The following is a 20,292-nucleotide window of genomic DNA, read 5'->3' as shown; positions in this document are numbered from 1 at the left end:
TAAACAGTACCTGCGTCTCTGCCTTTCCTTGTCTTGCCACAACAGAATTGTTTTTTTGTCATCATGTCACCATCTCTCAGTGAGTTTCTCACTCATGGACGGTGTTGGGCAAGTTACTGAAAATTAGTACTTAGTTAGAGTTACTAGTTACTTCTTTTAAAAGTAATTGAATTACTTCACCAGTTACTGTATATCAAAAGTAATTAGTTACTAGGGAAAGTAGTAGTAGTAATAGTAGTAACTTAAAAGTTACTTTCTGTTATTTTATTGTGAAAATGTTACATTATTTTATTTTGAAACGGTTCCGGTAGAGTCACGGACATCCCGTGATGACGACAACGGCGCTACGGAAAAGGTTTATGTTTTTAGCGACCCTTCGAAGAAGCACAACGTCTTACGGTGTCCAAGGTGTTTCTAAGTTGTTCAAAGCTGTATTAAGGTGTACGGTGTTACAAGGATGAAGTACTGAAATCCACACAATCTAATCTTGATAACCGCATTTTTACAGTAGCGAGTTAGAACCCATAAGTCCTATCTGGAAAATGAAAACATTTTGAGAATCACAAGAGTTTACACTACAACCGGATATATTTTTTAATAGCTTATATTCTTTCTAGATGTTTTATGTGGGCTATATCTTGCTCGTACTGTACCAGAGAAATTTTGAATTTATAAATTAAATGTCAGAAATCAAAAGGAACGTCTTGTGAGGGGAGAATTGGATGGCAACATTATGAAAGGGCATGATAATAACTTAAAAAGATTGAATATCGTGAACAGGATATACACAACACATTTAGGCCTCTTCTCTCTAATGATTTTTCATTTTGGTTTCACAGCAGCTCATTAACTGGTGAAGGCAGAAACAAACAACGTGTACAGCTCATTTTAAATTACCTGAACTGATTTTGTTTCATGTGAACACTGATTCATATTGAGATGTAATTGTCAGTGATAATGGCTCAGAATTGCATCTCGGACTCTAAGGTGCAGTTTGTTTCCTCTCAGCTATTTGTTATCAGGTCGTGAACAACAGGATGTGAAAGCAGGACGACGTTCACTTCCCATCTGAAACTGATCGTAATTTTATCCATGACCGGGCCACATGAGAGGCACTACAACGGATATTTAGGACTTGTTGCTTCAAACCCTTTTCTTATCAACTTCGTATTTTGCTGTAGTTGCTTAATACTATGTGAACGAGCTGTGATCTCACTGTGTGCTCCGCTCCCCGCCCCGCTCACTCGCTCAGATACACAGTCTCTATCTCACTCACGTTCAACATATGAAAACTGATTCGTTAAGTTCGCCGTTCGCGAAAAATATGCACAACACTGCACAGGGAGCCACTGCAGAGAGGCTGAAGAGCCGCATACGACTCCGGAGCCGCAGGTTGCCAACCCCTGCTCTGGAGGATGACGTGGCGCGTTTTTCTACCGTGGTATCGAAATTGGCCTGGTATTGGCACCAACTACTGAATTTTTGGTATCGTGACACCCCTATAGTTGCTGCTCTCTGCCTGCGTGGGGCAGTGTACGCAGATGGATTATGGGATTTGACAAGGGTAGCTTGATGAGCCAAGGAGAACATTTTTGGAAATGATTGCACATCAGCTTCACCACTTACTCCGAGGGCATTTACAAACAAACAGGTTAGCAAGTGTAATAGAGTCTGTAGACAGCAGATCGATGGTGTCTTTGTCCTGCTGGAAGGTCAAGCTTAGTCAAACAGAGAGAGAGTGGAATGGCTTCCCAAGCAAGGGAATTCAGTGAGAGCGCCACAGCTCACGAACGTACACACAAAGACCCACACGTGCAATCATTCGCTTTTAAATTGTTCTTGTCCTATTTGCCAAAGACGACAACTTTAACACTGTGCAACGTCTTTGTGGTAAAAAGTGCTGCACAGTTTAGGATCCAGCATTAACCGCCCATACACACACACACACACACACATGCACAGCCGCACACGATAATGAGTAGAAAACCATGCATATCTGGGGGAAATTAGCTTTGAGCATTTGATTGGGAAACGGAATTGAGTTTCAATTACTGCCACTAATAGGGTGAGTGTTTTGTTTAGAGATGCTTATAAATGTTTCTCCCAGCTCGGAGACATCCGCCCTGGAGAGTGCAGAGATGAGAAGCAGCAGCGATTTCTGTCACGATTATGCAAATCCGGCTCCTCCGAAGTTATCTTTTGCCGCGCAAGTCATCGTAATGGAGGAAATGAATGAGGAGTTGTGAAACCGTTATGTATTCGAATTTGCGTGTGTGTGCGGACAAGACAGACACAGAGAGAGGGAGGGAGAGAAAGAGAGTTGTTCCGGGCTGTGGGCGTTGTGTATTTGGAAGAAAAACCTGTTAACGATGCTGAATTCACTTCAGAGAGCAAATCTCAGTATGAGTCTCCATGCGGCTAAGTAGGAGATGTTATCTGGATTTTTCTATGACACCAAATTTCAGTCATTCTGTCAAGGTTGTGGAGATAAGGAATAATCTTTCTAACCATTTTCCTCTCAAGGGGACTCAGGGAAACATACTCACATTGATAAATATATATAAATATATAGTACCTTCTACAAAGCTGGTGCTTCGAAGAGAGCATGGGCGCACCAACCAACCATCCATCCATAAACCCACCAACCACCAATCCATTTTATTTAAAGTGCCTTACAGCATCATGACTATTCACCATTACCCCCATTTCATTTCAAGACAACAAGGATATTAGGTTCCAAAGATTGAAGAGGGTGGTGTAAGTCCGTGCAGTGTGTATTTACTGTGTATTTGTGGCTTGTTTTGAAGATTTTATTCTAAGATGAGAGTAAGATGAACACATGCTGTGTTCCAATTAGCCTTGACACATGACTGGAACGTCTTAGAAGAATAAAAAAACACCCTCCATGCCATCAATGCAAGTGTTGGGTTTTTTTCAAATGAATGGCCGTATATGGCTAGCCCTAACAACTTTACTATATGCCTCTAAATGTAGCTGGAAAAGGTAATTTGGCTTTACAAGAGGGTCACATACTGCTTTGTATCATCTTGAACACTGTACAAATGCAATGCTATTGATCAGAATGAATGACACCAGGAACAATGAAGTTCTGAATAAGGTTTCGCCCTTGGAGTTATAGAGAGTTTATCGTTTTAAACCATTGATGGATACAGACTCCACATCAGTGCACATGCTGCATCTAACTAACAGTTACATCCCTCGCCACCTCAGCTGTGAATAAATAAATGAAATGGGTTTTTATTAGATGACCAAGGTTTCGGTTTCGGTTTTGGAGGAAGTGACCCTGATGCCAGCTTTATCTCACACACACAAATCAGCTCCCTCATTATGAGAATGGCTCCGGGATAACAATCAGTGTAATTTCACGCAAAAGCACAGCCTATGCTTTTTTCAAATCACACTGCCACACAATCAGCACAATAGTCGGATGGATGCATTGTGTTAAAGGCACAACAAATTATGACTGGGATTTAGCAACATGATGAACTGTTGACCACTGAATCTCATTGAGTGGAAAAAAAGATAAATCAAAAGATTAATATGTGACGACTTCTGGAATAAGACAGAGCAGAAATTAGTTTAGAGGAAGGAGGATGGAAAACGGAAAAGCCAACACAAAGCCCAGACGATGCCACGGTTAGACTTTCTGGTGTCGTGTGTAATTTCTGCTGAGGCTCTGACCTCTGATGTAAATTAAGGCAAGAAATCAAAAGAGGCCTTTCTCTTCTCTTCCCTCTTTTTTTTTTTTTTTCCTGGAAAGCAAGTCCATTCAAATAGTAAGATAGCAGGAGCTTTGTAAACACAGGGCGGTGGACCGGATGAACACAACAAACCACTATTTACCGTCACATTTTTCAAGATAACTATATATTTCAGCTACCCAGGTTGTGTGGATTTATATAAAATATCTTAAATGTATTTCAGTGGTTTTGTTTATTGACAAGAAAAGGTCCACAACAAGGCACCTTGGAGATTTCACTGAAGTGGCAAATGCTTTGAAAGTGCTCTAATGAACGTTTTTACCCCATCACCTGACTACCTGTCATATAAACTCTATATATTATCCCATTATAGACATTTTCAGCTCAGGGTTTTGGTTTTATAGTGACTCAGCTATTTTTGTTCACTAAACTGTCTGTTGTTCAACGTCAACAGGCAGCTGTTTTCAGCAAAGTCATCTGCACGATCACTTTTAAATTAGGCTCAAGCCATATCCTCATAGAGCTGACATGTACGACTACAGCAACACACATTGTGAGAAGAGTCAGACGTCCACATTAAACAATGGAAATTGCTGGTTGAAAAGGTGTCATCCCACTAGGAATACACAAAGCCAAAGTCTCCGCTCCCAAACTACTCGTGCTAGCAGGCAAGCTCATTAGTTCAAATCCCAGCGGCAGTCACGCCTACCTGCCTTTCCAGTCTTTACCGAGTTTGTATTGTACGATGTGTTTGGCTCTCTTATTTTTAGTTAAAAGCGTTGTTGCTGTTGCCTTTTGGCATCAACAATGTTCTTGAGGAGAGCAACAAGCTTTTGATTAAAAAAACTAGTTATGGCTGTAGAAACTGTTTATTAGATTTTGTTATGGTTCAATCCTAAACTGAATATACACCTTGAACAATAAAATATATGAGTTCTGTTTAAAATCTCTGTTATTATTGCGTGTATTCTTGTGGTCTATTTACCGGACACACCAATAATTATTCATATTGATCAACATATTATTTTATTTTCCAAACACAAAAGTCCAATTGGAAGCTAATGCCTTCAACCTCATATCAGCTGGATATTAATAAAAGATTCATGCAGCTATAAATGATTAATTTAAGTTTAAAAAATACATTACTCATTTAATTATCAATAAGTCATTCAAGTATTCTATTTATAATTAATACTAAATGATTTGAATCCAGTTATCACTATTAATGATCTGTTAGAGGCACAACAGGCAAGTTTTCTGCATTGAAATCTAAAAACATGATAAGACCTATTTCAATATTTTGTTGAGGGTAGTTTTATAAATCTGAAATGTTCCCACCGACAAAAGTTAGTGCTTGAGTCTTACGGCCCCTTTAAAACGACAGAAGAGAGACACAGGTTTTTAATGTGGAAGTTCTACCCTCCGTTTTTTCACTGGTTTTAATCACCTGAACTGTTTCTCTTGGCGAAGAGGAATCCTCCGGTGATAACGACCCTCACTAAAAGAATCATTACCGAAGGCAATCTGGCACCGGTGCTACCAACAACTCCACGATCCCACGCTAATTCACAATGTTACACAACTCAGTCTCTCCCAATTGTTTGAAAACGACGCATTAAGGGTTTAATCATTTACTTATGAATTAACTATCTCGGAATACAACAAAATACTGAATAATGCATTCCAGTATTTGTTCTTGTTTTTCTTGGCACGTACTGATTGGCTCTGCTGTTGTGCACACTGGTGCAGCTGTGGCTCTTGGGGCCTTTTTGAAGCACCGGCCACTCGAGAGTCATCATAGGAGAGAGAGATGTCAGGGCAAAGAGGAGAACAAGGTGACTGTGGTGCTGGTGATGAGCTCGATGCGATGGTTGTTTCGATGCGATGCACGGTTCAGAAGATGACTAACACAACAGAATGTGTTTTGTCTTGAAGATTAAAAAATTCTTTACAGCCCAAATAATTGTACACAACAGTCAATTTCAATGCACACGGTGGAATATTTGTGTAATAAAATTAAATTAAAATTCTTTATTGAGGGAAATTGTCTTATATTAACTGTTTTCAATGAGCTGCTGTTTAACAATTAAGATGTCAGTTGTTATACACTGTGGTCATATTACAGTAGTGGAGGACTTTTTAAGATAATAACACAACACCACAGAGAGGACCTCAATGTGCCTATGGTGCACTGTAAAGCTGCACTATAACCTTAAATACATGGTAACTGATTCATGGAAATGGTAATGATGCCAGAAAAATAAAGGGTGGAAATCCTTTGTGCAATAAAACTGAGTGGATTTATAAAGAACCTGCTTCTTTTGCCTGGTTTTACGTGGAATACACACAGTGAAGCAAACAACAGAACTTTGTTAATATTTTAAATTTGCTGTCTTCTTTTTTTGCCTCTGTTTGTGGAGTTTGTTTTTTTCAATGGCAAATTATGACGAATGAGCTCTTCCAGTGTGTCGTTCATGATTCCGGGCGCTTGGCTGAGATGATCATAACACACAGTTCTTGACATTTTCACACTAATTGCCATTTTTCGGTCCTGCCAGGCATGGCGAGCTCTCCGGGGCCACGCTCAGCCACTCGGTCAATGGGCCCATCGTCCTGCTCAATTTCCCTGTTTTCCCAGCCACAGAAATAACAGCTGCTGTAATTGTGGCGCTCTTGAAGAGCTATGTTGTCTGTTCTCTCGGTGTCCGTCCAAAATGTGTCTGACTCTTCTTCTCTCTCTCACCCTTTCTCTCCTCCAGACCACCAAGGCTGTGAACAAAGGTGACTTCCCCATGGCCAACATCGCCTCCCGGCGCGCTCTGTTCCTCGCCGCCCTCTCCATCACTATAGGCACTGGTGTGTATGTGGGGGTGGTGGTAGCTCTCATCGCCTACCTTTCGAAACCAGGACACATATAGCAGCAGACGCGGTTGCTCTCCACGCGCCTCCGGGGAGCCCAGGAAGAGAACAACGCCCTCTAGGGAACTGCATTGCTCCTGCGGACTTTCAAGGAAAGGTTTTTGAGGATGTACGTTTTTTTTCTTCCTTTCCGTCCTTTCCAGCCCTTCTCTCCCTTAAGGCTCCCTGTCAGCCAATATTAGCCACAATGACTGGGGAGAGGTCAAGATGGAGGGTAAGAAGAGGGGGAGTTGGGGATAGTCAAAGTTTTTTCTGTTAAAACGGGTGTTTTGAGTAATGGAAGTATTCAAGCCCAGTTTGCATCCCATTGTCTTCAACATCTTTCGGCTTCATCCACTTTCTGTCTGGTTGCGAACTTCGTAGTCGCCCTACAGAAACGTTTCGGTGACAAGACTGAGACAATAAGTCCTTCGACCGAGGCAATTCTTAAAGACACCAAAATCCGTCAACTCGATGTTATTGTTATTGAACTGCTGTTAAAACTGGAGTCCTGTCCTTATCTCACTTTGCCAACCAGGACTGTCTTTAATAGACCATAGTTGTCCCCCATCAACTTCTATGGCTCCATAAGTCTGACTTGTCACAAAGTGGAAGAAAAAAAAAAGTGGCAACAAAAGGAGGGCATTCATCCCTAAATAGAAAAAAAATACAGAGCTACTGATAATAGTTTCCATCTATAAGGAACAAAAGTCTGAGAGGGTTGAAAAAAAGAGAAGACAGATCACATTCAGCCAGGAACAGAGGCTGTTTTCTTACTGAACCATATGCACTGGCATGAATCACAAGAATCTCTACGGAGCCTCAGACCCGTGTTTTACCTTGAAGACGACGACGTCCATCCGTTCAACATGTGCCCTAAAGTCTAACAAAAAGCTGTTTGTGCCCGATATAGTTTGCCTACATACATGCAACTGTGCTTTGTTTTTTACGTTTTTCGTATTTATGTCGCCAGATGTCCAAAGTCACCTTGATTAGTTTAATTTGAAAGGAATCTTCATTTACGGCCTCGGCAGTAAATCACCGATGTGAGGTCGGCCGGGTGGTCAGAAATTCCGGAGGGGGGGGGGGGACTGCGTTCCGGTGTCACTCATAGAAGAAAAAAAAATGCTGCCTCTGGTAACATGGTATGAATCGAAGCATCAGCCAGTCACAGTGGGCGTGGAGGGCCTACTGTAAATCAGGTAGATGGTGTCATTAAAAGGCGGCCTCACATATCCTCGGGGGCCGCGCGTATAAACAAAGTGTCAGCAGCCTGACAGCTTTGAATGTAGCTCTAATAAATTATTCTTTGCATGACTCTACCTATGCCGGCGGTACTGTGCAACGCATGACCGAGAGGATTTAGAGCTTTTTTCGTCAGATCATATAAGAAGCTTGAATTCAAATTGATCAGCCTGTGAAGGGGCTCATATTTCGCACCAATACTTTACCCCCTATTTCTCACTTCAGCCGGTAACCAGAGTAATTCATGTTGACGGAGCATCGGGACGTTGACGAGTTGTGAAAACAGTTTCAAGGATTCTTACTCGAGTTGAAACCCACTGATTATGCTTGTGTGAAGGGCTTATTAATGACCGATGATTTGATTGGCTTTTCTCAACTGTAGTCTCCACACCTGGCAGATGCTAGTTCATACAGTAAACCCTCATGAGGTGACATTATGCACTTAGTTTTCCCTGCACACTTCCTGCCTTAGTCATACCTGACATTTATGGTGCACAATTAGTTCCCCTGTAATGGCTTTTTCTGAAGGGACGTGTACACTCTGGAGCATTGCCCTTAAAATAGCACAAGCACATTCATTTCACTAATAAGCCACTTTTGCCATCACCGGTTTCTGTCAGAGGCTGCGAGTAAATAATCCATTTACACATCCTCGGGTCTGTGAACATTTAAAAATAAACATGCAAGTCAGTTCCCTGCTAATGAAGATTGAATATTGAATGCATTCGCCACAAGGGGAAGTTCCCGCTGTGCTTTGCTTTTAATAAAGCTGCAGCTAATACTTGGAAAAACATTTTCTTGCCAGCCGGAATTAGCAAACATCCAATCGTCTTAAAGTCAATTGGAGCAGTCAGACAAAAACCATAGCTAGAATGGTATCCAGTTAGGAGCACACCTCCACCAAGGTCCAACAGTTCCCTTATGAAACCACATTTAAAGTCCTCTAAACTTGATAGATTTCTTTCCATCAAGATCCAATAATTTTCCTCTAAGAAATGAAAGAAATTGAAAATCTTACATCGTCAGTGATCTTCCCCCTGATCCGGATCGGCACCAAAATGTTATTTCTTCGTCCTTGAGTCAAACCACATCCTTCCAACAAGTTTCATTATAATCCCTCCAGTAGTTTTTACTTAATCCTGCTAAGTATCTTACAAACGGATGAAAAGGATTTTTAGTTGGATCCCTGAGATTCATCTCATTGAGTTTCTGTTCATCTGAAGACCCCCCCGGTCATTATACTGAATGTGTCTGAACACACGTCCCTGCGGTAACTCACGAGCGACTGATTCCAGTTCAGTGTATGCACACATCATGACCATCACTGTCACTACAAAGAAATGTTTGCTTTCATATCTTGGAGAAATCTTTATTGCTGACGATGCGATGGCGATGATGATGATGAACATGCTTTGTGTTATGTAGTGTGTCATTAAAAATGATGTGTTTCTATCTGGCTTCTTTGGCAACCTGGTGTTGTTCCGTGTGTTAGAACAGTATTTTGGTTTCAATGCAGTGTTTATTTCCTTCTCATTGTGATGAGCTTGTGTGCAAATCCACACGCAAAAATTTGTGTCGTGCACTTTAGCCAAATTTAACTCTTTTTTTTAAATTACATATATGTTTTGGGATTTTTATTTTTTAATCTTGTGTGAAGGCAACGTGTACATAGTGCAAATAAAGACATGTTCAAATGTAATGACAAATAAATCAGAAAGGAAGGATGGCCTTTCTAAAACGCAAAACTGTTTTCCTCTGTGAGTTTATAACATAAAGCTAAATATTCAGATTCACATCTCTTGAAAAACACACAAATCCTCCGCAACCCGAGAGAACTGTCTGAGTAATTGAGATGCTCGAGTTCTCCTTAAAAACAAAAAGCAAACACAGACTGAGTCATGGAGTGTAGGTGTTTTTTTGCCAGAAACAGACAGAGGAGGAGCTCTGGAGTTTGTGGTTGCAGTGTTCTCGGGGCCTTGTGCAGGGGAACTACACTTCTCTCTTTTTGGTTATTGAGCTTGTAAATGCGGAGCTCCACTCAACTAAACATTTCACGCTCAGGGAACAAGAGCAGGGCATACTGACATTACAGTGCCTTTGAGCCAAAGTGATATTCGTAGTCTAACAGCAGCAATTATGGTTCAGTGTGTTGTGATTGTCTGGTATGTACCTTATTATATATCTGTGATTCCAAACCTTTGTTGTCTTACAAACCACCAGCTTCAACAAAACTGCTCAAGTGCCCTCCGACGGACAAAGTGCTTTGTACTGGATGAGCTAGCCTATTTTAAAAGGTATGGATACTAATGCTGCCATCTTTAAATCGTGCTAATACATAACCAATCGCGAGTCAGAATCAGTTGTCAATCCTGATGTTTTAACCAGGTTTTGTAGGATAAAATAACTGATCAAAACCAAATATACCAGAAAATTAACATGGAGGAGGCAGGGTTTTTGACCTATACTATTCCTATGCAGCCAGCCACCAGGTGGGGATCGAGACACTATGGCTTCACTTTTTTTAGCTTTTTCAACAGTTGCTAGCTATTGCTAACTTTTTACGAATTTCTTCTGCTCATACGTTTCAACAGTTTTACTTTTATTTTACTACTATTACCGTCACACTATTCTTTTTAATAAATTTAGCTAGTTTTCAAAGTGTGTAAGCTTTACCTAGATATTAATTCCCTTTGGTCCATTACTTTTAGCTATTGCTGTTTATTTATCCATTTTGATAACTATTTAACTACTTTGTCCATACTTTCAGCCGACTACTTGTTGACCTTTGGTTTAAGTTTAATCTAAACCAAGGAATTCAGCTCAGCCCATGAAGGGTCTACACCCGTGCACATGAATCCTGCTGCGTCAGAGCTCACTCGGAGCTGTAGTGGGTTTAACATCCCTGCTGGTGCACATGCATCGGTAGTGGGTGCGACTGCAGCAGCAGTGGTTGGGGAAGAGTTCTCCTTACTGACGTGGGTAAGAAGTGAGTCACACGCTGAAGCCTTTGTCAGTGAACACGCTGCAGCACAATAAATAATGGGATGCTTGCCTAATCATCAGGGGTGAAAATGCTCCTACAAGACAAATCAAAGAGCATGCTCCACTTTTCCTTTTTCACCAGGATATGCTAAACGACTGCTGCTCAACACACACACACAAACAGACACAGACAGATCGAATTCATTAGCACTATAGATCAAAAGAAGACTGGTGGGTTTTCCAGCGTTCATTCTGTGTATTAGCCTGAGCAAACAAGACAGTGAGCGGGAAAATATTTGGCTCATCCTCTGGTTATGTCTGATTTGTGCGAGAGGGATTTCATAGGCGCTCCATTTAAAGGTAATTTGTAAAGTTGTAAATGCTTGAGGAAAATATATAAAGTTCAAATATAATCGCAGGCTTTCAACGGTTTGAGATTGGAGTTGTTTCCTTTTTAGATGTGACTTGAAAAAAAGCAGTGCTGAGTGTCTGACTCGCTCAGTTATCTGTCGATGAGTCAGCTTATTATGATTTCAACAACCATTTCTCGCCTGAGTTAGCGGATCATGCCAAAAATGATCTCAGGAGAGAAGTTAGTCTGGTTTTCTCTGCTCGCTTTCGTGTTTTTAACTGGAAGCTGCAACCCTCTTCATTGAAGTCTTTCTCTGCAGGTGTGGTTCTTGAGAATGGGTATTGTATTTCACTCAGGTATGTTGCAATACCCTGGAAACGTCCACTTTATGAGCTCTAACACTTGCCCACACATGACAAAAACTGCAAGTCAGGGGAGCAGCTTTCAGTTACGTTGTTCATGCATGAATTAGGAAAAAAAATAGGTACCACACTGTGCTACAGTGTGTGGTTCACTTACAAATATGTGGCATCGCTGATAGTTTCCTGAGTCCGATTATTTTCTTAGCCATCACTATTAGGACTGCTGTAAACAATGGACATTTCTTATTTGCGATGGAGGTGATGATGGCCAGTGGAAAAAGGCCCAGGGATGTAATACAGGGTAATACAGAGGTTTTAACTCCACTTAAATATTTTTGATGTTCTGTTTCGTGAGATAAACTACTTCAGAGGCATCCTTAGAGGATTTCAAAGCGGTGAGAAAGCCGAGGAAAATAAAAATTGCGAGCAGCTTCCTCACACCGAGGTCACCCCCTGTGATATTTCCATACAGCTATAGACAAAATGCAGATTGCTTTTCAAAATAGTCATACTATTCAATGTGGGGAGATTTATGATTAAGTTTAAAAATAATAATAAGAAAAAGTATTTTCCTTTGGACATTAAAAAGATTTTTGGACAGACTGCAACCTCAGATAAACAGGCTTTGCAAAAAGCAGGTGCTGATATCGAGCGTCCTTCTATGAACTATACCTCTTATTCTTTGAGGGTTGCAGCAGGAGCTGTAGCCAGTCATAGCTGACATTTGGTGAGAGGCGAGAGTACACCCTGGACAGGCCAAAACACAAAGACAGGATAATTCACATTCCCACTCCCACCTGCGGGCAATCCAGTTCTGTTTATGTAGATCTCTGACTCACCTCACCCTGAGGAAGCCGTGGTAAGCCGGAGTACACGGAGAAGACTTAAGCAGACTCCACACAGAAATACCTCTGGCAGAACTGAGATATCAATTCGTAATTCCTCGTTTACATCAAAATAGGCGAGGATATGTGATTGACTCCTCTACCCCCCCCAGTGCGTCATGTTTAACGTCACAAACTCTAACCTCGCTGTCCTGCTAAATTAGCGCATTCACATTCATGTTGCAGACAGACGCCAGATGTCCGTGGGTGTAAGCCAGTTTTTGACCAGTGGAAAAAGGGCTTAAAAGGCAACTGGAGAACGAGCTGAGGGAAGTGGACACACACGGATGTTACATTATCTCAAGGTTCTCTTTGGCTCCGTTTCCATAGCAGTCGCCGAGGCTACAACTCTAGATAACAGATCATTCACGGTCATGGAAACTTTTGAGTTTGAAAACTTTTCCATCTCCAGACTGAGCGCCGCTGTAGACCTATTAACCTCTTCCTCCCTATCCAGTGTCTGTATTTAAACAGAATAATCTTTGTGAATATGTGGGCTTTCGCTTATCTCTTTCAATTAGCAAACCTCGGTGGAGAGAAGGAAATAGTGTCCCTGCTGAATAATACTGATGAGAAGACTGTGCTGTATTTGTCATCTATTCATGAGTACATGTGCATCAGTCCTTAGTTGTTTGTTTGGCAGCAGATGAGTGAATACAGGTGATGCTTTTTTAAACCTGTAAGTTAGATTTCTAGTCATTAGAATAAATAATATGAGAGCTTGTTTGGCATGAGAGTGAACTTTTGCAGGCACAGAAATGAACTTGTGGCCGTCTCATGCACAAGCATTAGGATCAATGTTTACCTTGCAGCAGCAGTTTCTTTATGTGGGTTGTTGAAGAGCCAATGAATAATGCGGCTCAGGATGAGACCCTCTCATCCGGAGAAAAACCTGGCTTTATATAAAAGTACAGCTGGATCCTACGGCTGCCGCACCGCACGACTCCACCCATGACTCTGCACATCTCTATATAGCAATGAAAGCCGGCGATTTCATGTTTTCACATAAACCCTTTTAGCTCGCTCCTGCTCTTGTCTGTGTAAGCGAGGGGAAGAAGGGAGGGGGGGGGGGAACTAAATTCATGGGTTCTGAAGCCCTCAGGAGAGAGACAGATGTAAAGATATATTTTATCAGCTCAAAAGCAAGCAAAGGAAAGTGGAGTCAGAGTTGGGCAAACACGAGACCGTACAGATGAATCTATGCATGTATAGCTATTCAGAGCCGGACAAAGCAAGCTGCGGGTCCGCCGGCGGGAATATCTTCTGTTGGTTGACGATATGAAGAAGAATGCCGAGAAAGCAGTTCTCGGCGTGGATAGCAGAATCATATTGCGAGTTTTCAGCTTAAGTTATGAAGTGAGGGTTTCTGATGTCTTTGTATATGTAAAGGTTGGGAAATATTCGTATTTAGCCTTTTTTGATTGAAGAAGATCGAGACCACAGTCACATCTGTTAATATGAAAGCACTGCTATAGCTGCACATTTCTTTAGCTTGGCAAGTCTGGAAAAATAGGGAACGCCTTTTTGTCCAATGTTTCAAGCAACGTAAAACTCACTGACTCTTTCTATCTCATACGTTTTAAAAGCTCCAGTTCTGCTTTGTAAAGGTTTCAAACGAGACGGCTATAACAAGTTAATTAGATAGTTTTAGAGGCCATAACATCTTTTTTTATTTGGATACTAATACCAATTATATTCCCTAATGTGTCCAATTTTCTATGCTAAGTTAGGTTAACCAGCAGCTGCCTGCAGCTTAATTTTTTACTGTCTTTCTCTGTAACAGTAACAATAAGTCTAAAGATGCCACAAGATGTGAGTACAGACTTAAACATTGTGCGATGATTCATGTCTGAAATACAACTGATTAATATTCTGACACTGCTGTTCAAACACACACACAAACACACACACACACAAACACACACATAAAATACAGCCAAGAACAAACACACAGCCATTTAAATCTGTTGCCAGGGGCCAAACCACATCACTTCATGTTTTAGCAGAAGTGAAAACGAATGTGTGTCTAGGTGTGTGTGTGTGTATGCGTGTGATTGTGTGGGTGTGTGTATGTGTGTGTGTGTGTAGAAGTGTGTGTGGGTGAGCCTAATAAACATTTATGTTCCAAACAGAGTCACGACTGTCTGTGAAATTCAAAAGCCATCCTCCTCAGGCCAAATAAGAGCAGGGTGTGGATGAAATGTAATAAAATGGACGTCTCAAAGCAACAGGCTCAGAGTGGTACTGTGGGGGTCCGCTGACAGATGCTGGTCCCGAGGAGCTGCCTTCAAAAGCCCCTTTTCTCTTCCAAAACTGGTGATGAAAAGGACTTAATTTAGACTAAATGAATGCTTTTAATGACGTGAGCACGGGCGACAGACGCACAGGACTCAATGTGTGACCAGTCAGATTAAGACATTTTTTCATTAAAGGAAACGTTAAAAGAGAATCAGCGCAGCAGTTAAAGGGGCTTAGACCTCGTAGGTAGGGAAGAGCTGCTGCTACTCGCAAACAGCCATTTGCCTCAAGCAGTGATACACTCCAGGGGAAGTCTGTGGATCCATTGCTTTTATGACTGTATAGCACCAATTTGCACATGTAAATCGAGAGCAATTGAATGTCTACAAGGCAAAAATGACTATTCAATGCCAAGGTTGCAGGAATATGACCCCCGACTGAGTGAAGACAAGTCAATTATTTAGTTCCCTTTTTTCCCGCATGACTTTTGCAGATCTTCACACACATATAGTCATTAAATGCCACAGTGGTGTGGGAGTTAATGACTTGAGAGGCTGTATGCTGGATATTCTTACCTCCCTGTAAAATGACGTCAAAAAGATGATATGCAAAGTGCTCAAGTGATAAACCCTGACGCTTCCTGCAGCTCCACACAGTCGACTCGCACGTTAATGATTCGTGAAACATTGCAAAGTTTCAGATGAATGACATCTGGACCTCCCTATCTTCAGTGGGCTCACACTTGAGTTAACTGCATCTCGGCGGGAGTCCAGGATGAGGATTTTAGCAGTGTGCGACTATAGGCATCGTGAAACATAGAAACACTAGAATTTTGAGTAATGCTACTGGGGCTGCACAATTCTAGAATCATCATTTTCTTATTTAGAATTAAGATGACAATCAACATCACGTTCATTTTGCAAACTTGTCCTTGGGACAAACTTTTCTCCACTTTTCTCCCATTCTCTCATGATTTTCTTTTACTCTGCATTATTTGTCGTAGTGCTGCGTACTCATTAGTGTGATGGCAGTTCTCTGGAAGCTGGTGAAAGGAGAATGCAGGCAGCAGCTGACATCTCACACCGAAGGGTTCGTTGCAAGCTTGATGTACATCAGAGACCCGGGATGAAACAATGGCAACGTTAACAGTGTAAAATGAGCAATTGTCAACCCCCGAGTCTGAAGATGTCTCCCACAGCATCCCCAAATTACCTCCCCCAATATTGCGTCACCCCTCGCAACAGCACGTCCACAAAAGCAAGCAAACCTAACCTTTACGTCTAGCCGCTGATGTAATACGCAAAAGAATTGGAGCTGTTGCCCGTCTGTCAGGGCATCTGAATTAGATATGAAAGTCCATGAGCGTAGACACTACAATGTACTGCTAGTTGGCCCATTATCTCGAACCTGACCTTGGGCACTGCTTGGAGAGAGAAGGGAGTATCTGTTGAATTGGTCTGGCTGTACTCTTTATTATCTCACAATTAGCTGAGGGAGAAAGCAAAGATAATGCAGCATTTTGAAGGTGATTCATGCTCCATCCACACAACTATGTTATGATTCGAAGAAGACAACTCTTCTACAGATACGCCAGGCATCCAAGCTACTCTGGAATTTCAAATTTTGGAACTGTTTGTCCCATTTAATTTTGAAAACTCTTTTTTCGAAAAACGATGACACTCGCAACTGCAGTTACACTCTGCATTTTACATGATACACCTGCTACATGCATAGGAGAGGAGCTGTTATTCTAGCATTCTGCATCAATGTCGTGTCCAGCCGGACATCCATGCCTTTCTGTTTACACCTGCACGTGCACGCCCAGTGTACAAGAGTGGTCACGTGATATGCATTGATTGACTGATACAGATCGGAAACACTTGTGTGAGCAAATCGTTTTATAGATTGAAAACTCCAGTAGTAGTATGGATGACGCCTGAGGTTCTTCGGGAGAAAGTAAGAGCGCTTTTTTGGATGCAGCTTATGTCCCCTATTAAAATGCATCAGAATCAATTGGAAATTAAATTTCATATAGATGTGAATCAAGATCACTTTCAATGAAATGTGCGGCCCACCCACACTGTCTTTATCTTTGACAATACACATTGGCCAGATTGTAACGTCCCCTGCAGCCACGGTCTCCTGTTCCTCTGCACGTCAGTTCCTCTGCACTTCAGTCATAGTTTCCTCTTTCAAACTTTTACTCTCTCTAAATGTTGGCAAGATTCAGGAGGCCAACTCTATTATTGCAGCCTCAGCTGGCAAGGCAGCACACTGAGTTTCCTTGGATTACTTTCAGGCCTGAGATTTATCACTTTTTATTAACATAGATACACCACAGTTCATAACTCAAGACATTGTTTGCATGAGACTTCACTTAAGGCTCTCCACTTTTCATTTTTTTTGATTAGCAGCAGCGCAGCATTCGAGAGGAAATGTGATTCACGCAACACACACATTTGAGGAATCTGCTGCCTTGTGCGCAACACCGAACGTTGTTTCTACTGTGACTTCATTTCAAGGAGACATACTGTACTGTAGGTTGGTGAGTGGTTGGTCACAGTTGAATCTGTTTTTTATTTGAATAGCTCTTAAAGCTATCGACTGTGTCACCGCATTGTGTTTGTGCTTGTGAGCGCAGACAAAGGCCAGCAACTCAATAGAGCTCACCAGGATAAATGCTGCTTCAGTGGCACGAGCACGCTCAGATCTCACAATGACGAGATAAAAGGGGGTTAGCTACCTACACGAGTCGATACGTGTGTGACCGGAGAGATGCTTAGCCTTTGACGTGAGTGGCAACATCTGGTAGGTAACAGGGGGGGGACCTTTAAAGCAGGAACCGTTCACTCAGACGACTCGACCCAGTGAATGGAGCGATCCTTCCCCTGAAAGGATGAACACAGTAGAGCTGTACGTGGAGTAAATAGTGACAGCAGCAGGAGGCAACACGTGAGAAAGTGAAGGAGAGAGATTCGTCTGGACAAAGGAACCGTATGTAACTGGGAGATAAAGAGTGAGGGGAAAGAAGAAGACTAGGGCGGCCTACCAGTCTACCTGACAGGCAGGTAGTGATTTCCTGCCAGCCTGCTCACTCTCCTTGTTGTCTTTGTCTCTAATTGACAGTCAATTATCCCCCCTCCGATGATGAACCGGTCTATGTGAAGGCTTCATTGACAACCCCAGGACAGGGCTCAGTTTACGAGGCTCGAGTTTGGTGGCAAATCGGTCTTGTCGACATACTTCTTTCTCCTCCTGAGAATCAAGAAAAGGCCCATTGTGACATGTGTGAGTGACGTCCAGGGGAAGATACACACCTACACTGCAGGAGGAAGAAAGAATACAGAGCTCTGAAATGAAAGAAAGAGGCGGGATGGAGGTTGGGTGATTGCACTTGATTATTGTGTTTTATACTATTATACATATTGAGGTTCATAATTATACCTCTCTCTGGTTAAGGCAACATTGACAATAAAGGCCAATCTGCTTTTATTGGCCAACTGGCCTCCACCATTGTGATCCTCAACCGCCTAAAACAACATACTTGAGGAAAGAAAAACTGAAAAATCACAATATGTCTCCTTCTACATATAATTAGAGGGTTTTCTAAATGTGGAGATCTGCAGAAAGCTGCTGTGGTGTCCACCATAATGCATTAGCAGACCAGTCAGCAGCGAATCAATTCTTAATTATGCTGTGGGCAAAGAAATCCAGCTGTTTGGCCTATTGTAAAAAACTCTTATCCCGAGTCAAAGGGTGTCTGTGAAGAATGTTGGCAGCGGAATCGATATGTATTGATGAAGTTGCAGCAGCAGGTTCCATAAAGCATGAAGGAGCACAACAACACAACTCTGCACTAAAGAGACAGGTGTTGGATATGAATGTATAAAGTTGTTTTTCTTATCTCCTCAGGACCTTTTCCAGCACTAACTTTGACCTTATCAGGACCCTCTAAGTAGACCTCATGGGGACCAAAGCCTGATGCTAATGAGGCAAAACATCATGTGCTGGTTGAGTTTAGGGATAAGGTTTTGTTTAGGCTGTACGCAATGAATTGAGATCAATTTAACTTCCTACGGCTAGCTGTGAAAACCCCTGTGTGTCTGCATTTCTGTGTGTGTGTTCCAGGTATTACTCATGTTGTGGGGACCTAAATCTTTTCACAGAGTCACATTGTGGGGCCTTATCTTCCTTATGGGGACAAAAGGAAAAACCCCATTGCGAAAATAATAATATTTGGGGGGGGGGGGGGGGGGGGCATTTTATTAGGTTTAGGTATAGGTTATGTCAAGATGTAGGTTATGGTTAGGGAAGTAGTAACTGGTTTAAAGTAAGTCTCCAGGAAATCAATGTCAAAGTCTACGTAATGTATGTGTGTGCACATACATTGTTTTCCTCGAGGCAAAGCTCAGATCCCACCATTTTACCTTTACTTTACGTGAGGATTCATCTCCTGTTCGTCGGTGAGAACAGCTCGGTGAGGCCCTGTGCCTGGTTCGGTAATGAAAAGACGTGCTGTGTGCTGCAAGGCAAAGAGAGCGGTTGCAAACACCCTCCCAACACCTGTCCAATCAGCCCAGAAGGCCGGGCCTTAAATGTTTTCCACCAGTGCTGCTGGTGCTCAGGAGCGTCGGCGCTCACAGGGAAACGTTTGTAAATTGGCTTCTGTTTGTTACTGGCCTTATCAGCGTATTACTTTCATGGATAACTTGGAACTAATTAATCAGGGTATCGAGGGAGGGGTCGGGGGGGGCTTTCTCTCTTTCTCTCTCTCACTCTCTTTCATTTTATTTTCCTTTTCTTTCAAACCCTAACTCTTCTCACTGTGTTCAGGGCTTTCGGGAACATTAGGAGCACTGATATGAACTTGGAGTGGTTGAGATAAAGGCGTTGAGTGTCTCCCCGATCGAAGACACTTTGTTTTTTTTGAACATGCCTAATCCTATGTTTTGGTCTCACACTGTCTTTGTATCAACAATATTTGTCTTCCAGCTGCCCTGAGGCATCTCACACTCATTTGTATGTAAAACAAAAAAGATTTAATAGAAAAAAAGAAAAGAAAAAATTGCACTGTGTTGAAATAATTGCTTTGATACAATCTTGGAATTTTCATCTATTAAAGCCCCAGGAAGTGTCTTTAACGGGAAAACAGACTGAGTGTTGTTGAATGCTGAAACTGGGAACTTTTGTCCCCCGCTTTGAATCCCACAGCTTCATAACATGACAAATGTACACAACACATCCTCCAAACGACCTAGATACAATCAACACCACGTGCTGTGTTATAATTCTACAATCATAAACAAGTAGACGTGTCAAATTTTGTTTGTTGACTGATTAATCATATTTGTAACATACAGTATGTGATCAATTCACTCCTCTCATATTTCCGTGCGTTGGTTGCAATTTCTCTCTCTGAATCTGTAAAAGTGACCTGCAGTAATCGAGTCGTGGGGAGTAGACCAGTCCCCAGAACCCTGAACCTGCACTCCCGCTGCTGCACATATTATATATATTATATTGTCAAGTCTTCAGGCTTCAGAGCACCGGTCGCCTGTTTATTCAAATAGTTGATTTATCGTGTGTCAAAATCCCACTAAATTCGATAC

The 20,292-nt window shown here is 41.9% G+C and overlaps 1 protein-coding gene across 1 annotated transcript in view; it reads left to right on the top strand.

Annotated features, from left to right (window-relative positions):
- The window catches only part of syndig1l (synapse differentiation inducing 1-like), a 44,118-nt gene extending 34,531 nt beyond the window's left edge, over positions 1–9,587 (top strand). Inside the window, exon 4 of the mRNA XM_062411765.1 lies at positions 6,482–9,587. Within this exon, the coding sequence (XP_062267749.1) occupies positions 6,482–6,640 (159 nt within the window). The 3' untranslated portion in view covers positions 6,641–9,587. The remainder of the gene's footprint in view (positions 1–6,481) is intronic.
- Positions 9,588–20,292: the final 10,705 nt, after the last annotated feature.

This window comes from Platichthys flesus, chromosome 18 (genome assembly GCF_949316205.1).
Source record: "Platichthys flesus chromosome 18, fPlaFle2.1, whole genome shotgun sequence".
NCBI lineage: Eukaryota > Metazoa > Chordata > Actinopteri > Pleuronectiformes > Pleuronectidae > Platichthys > Platichthys flesus.
Note: the sequence above shows the minus strand (reverse complement) of the source record. Positions and strands in the feature narration are given on the sequence as shown.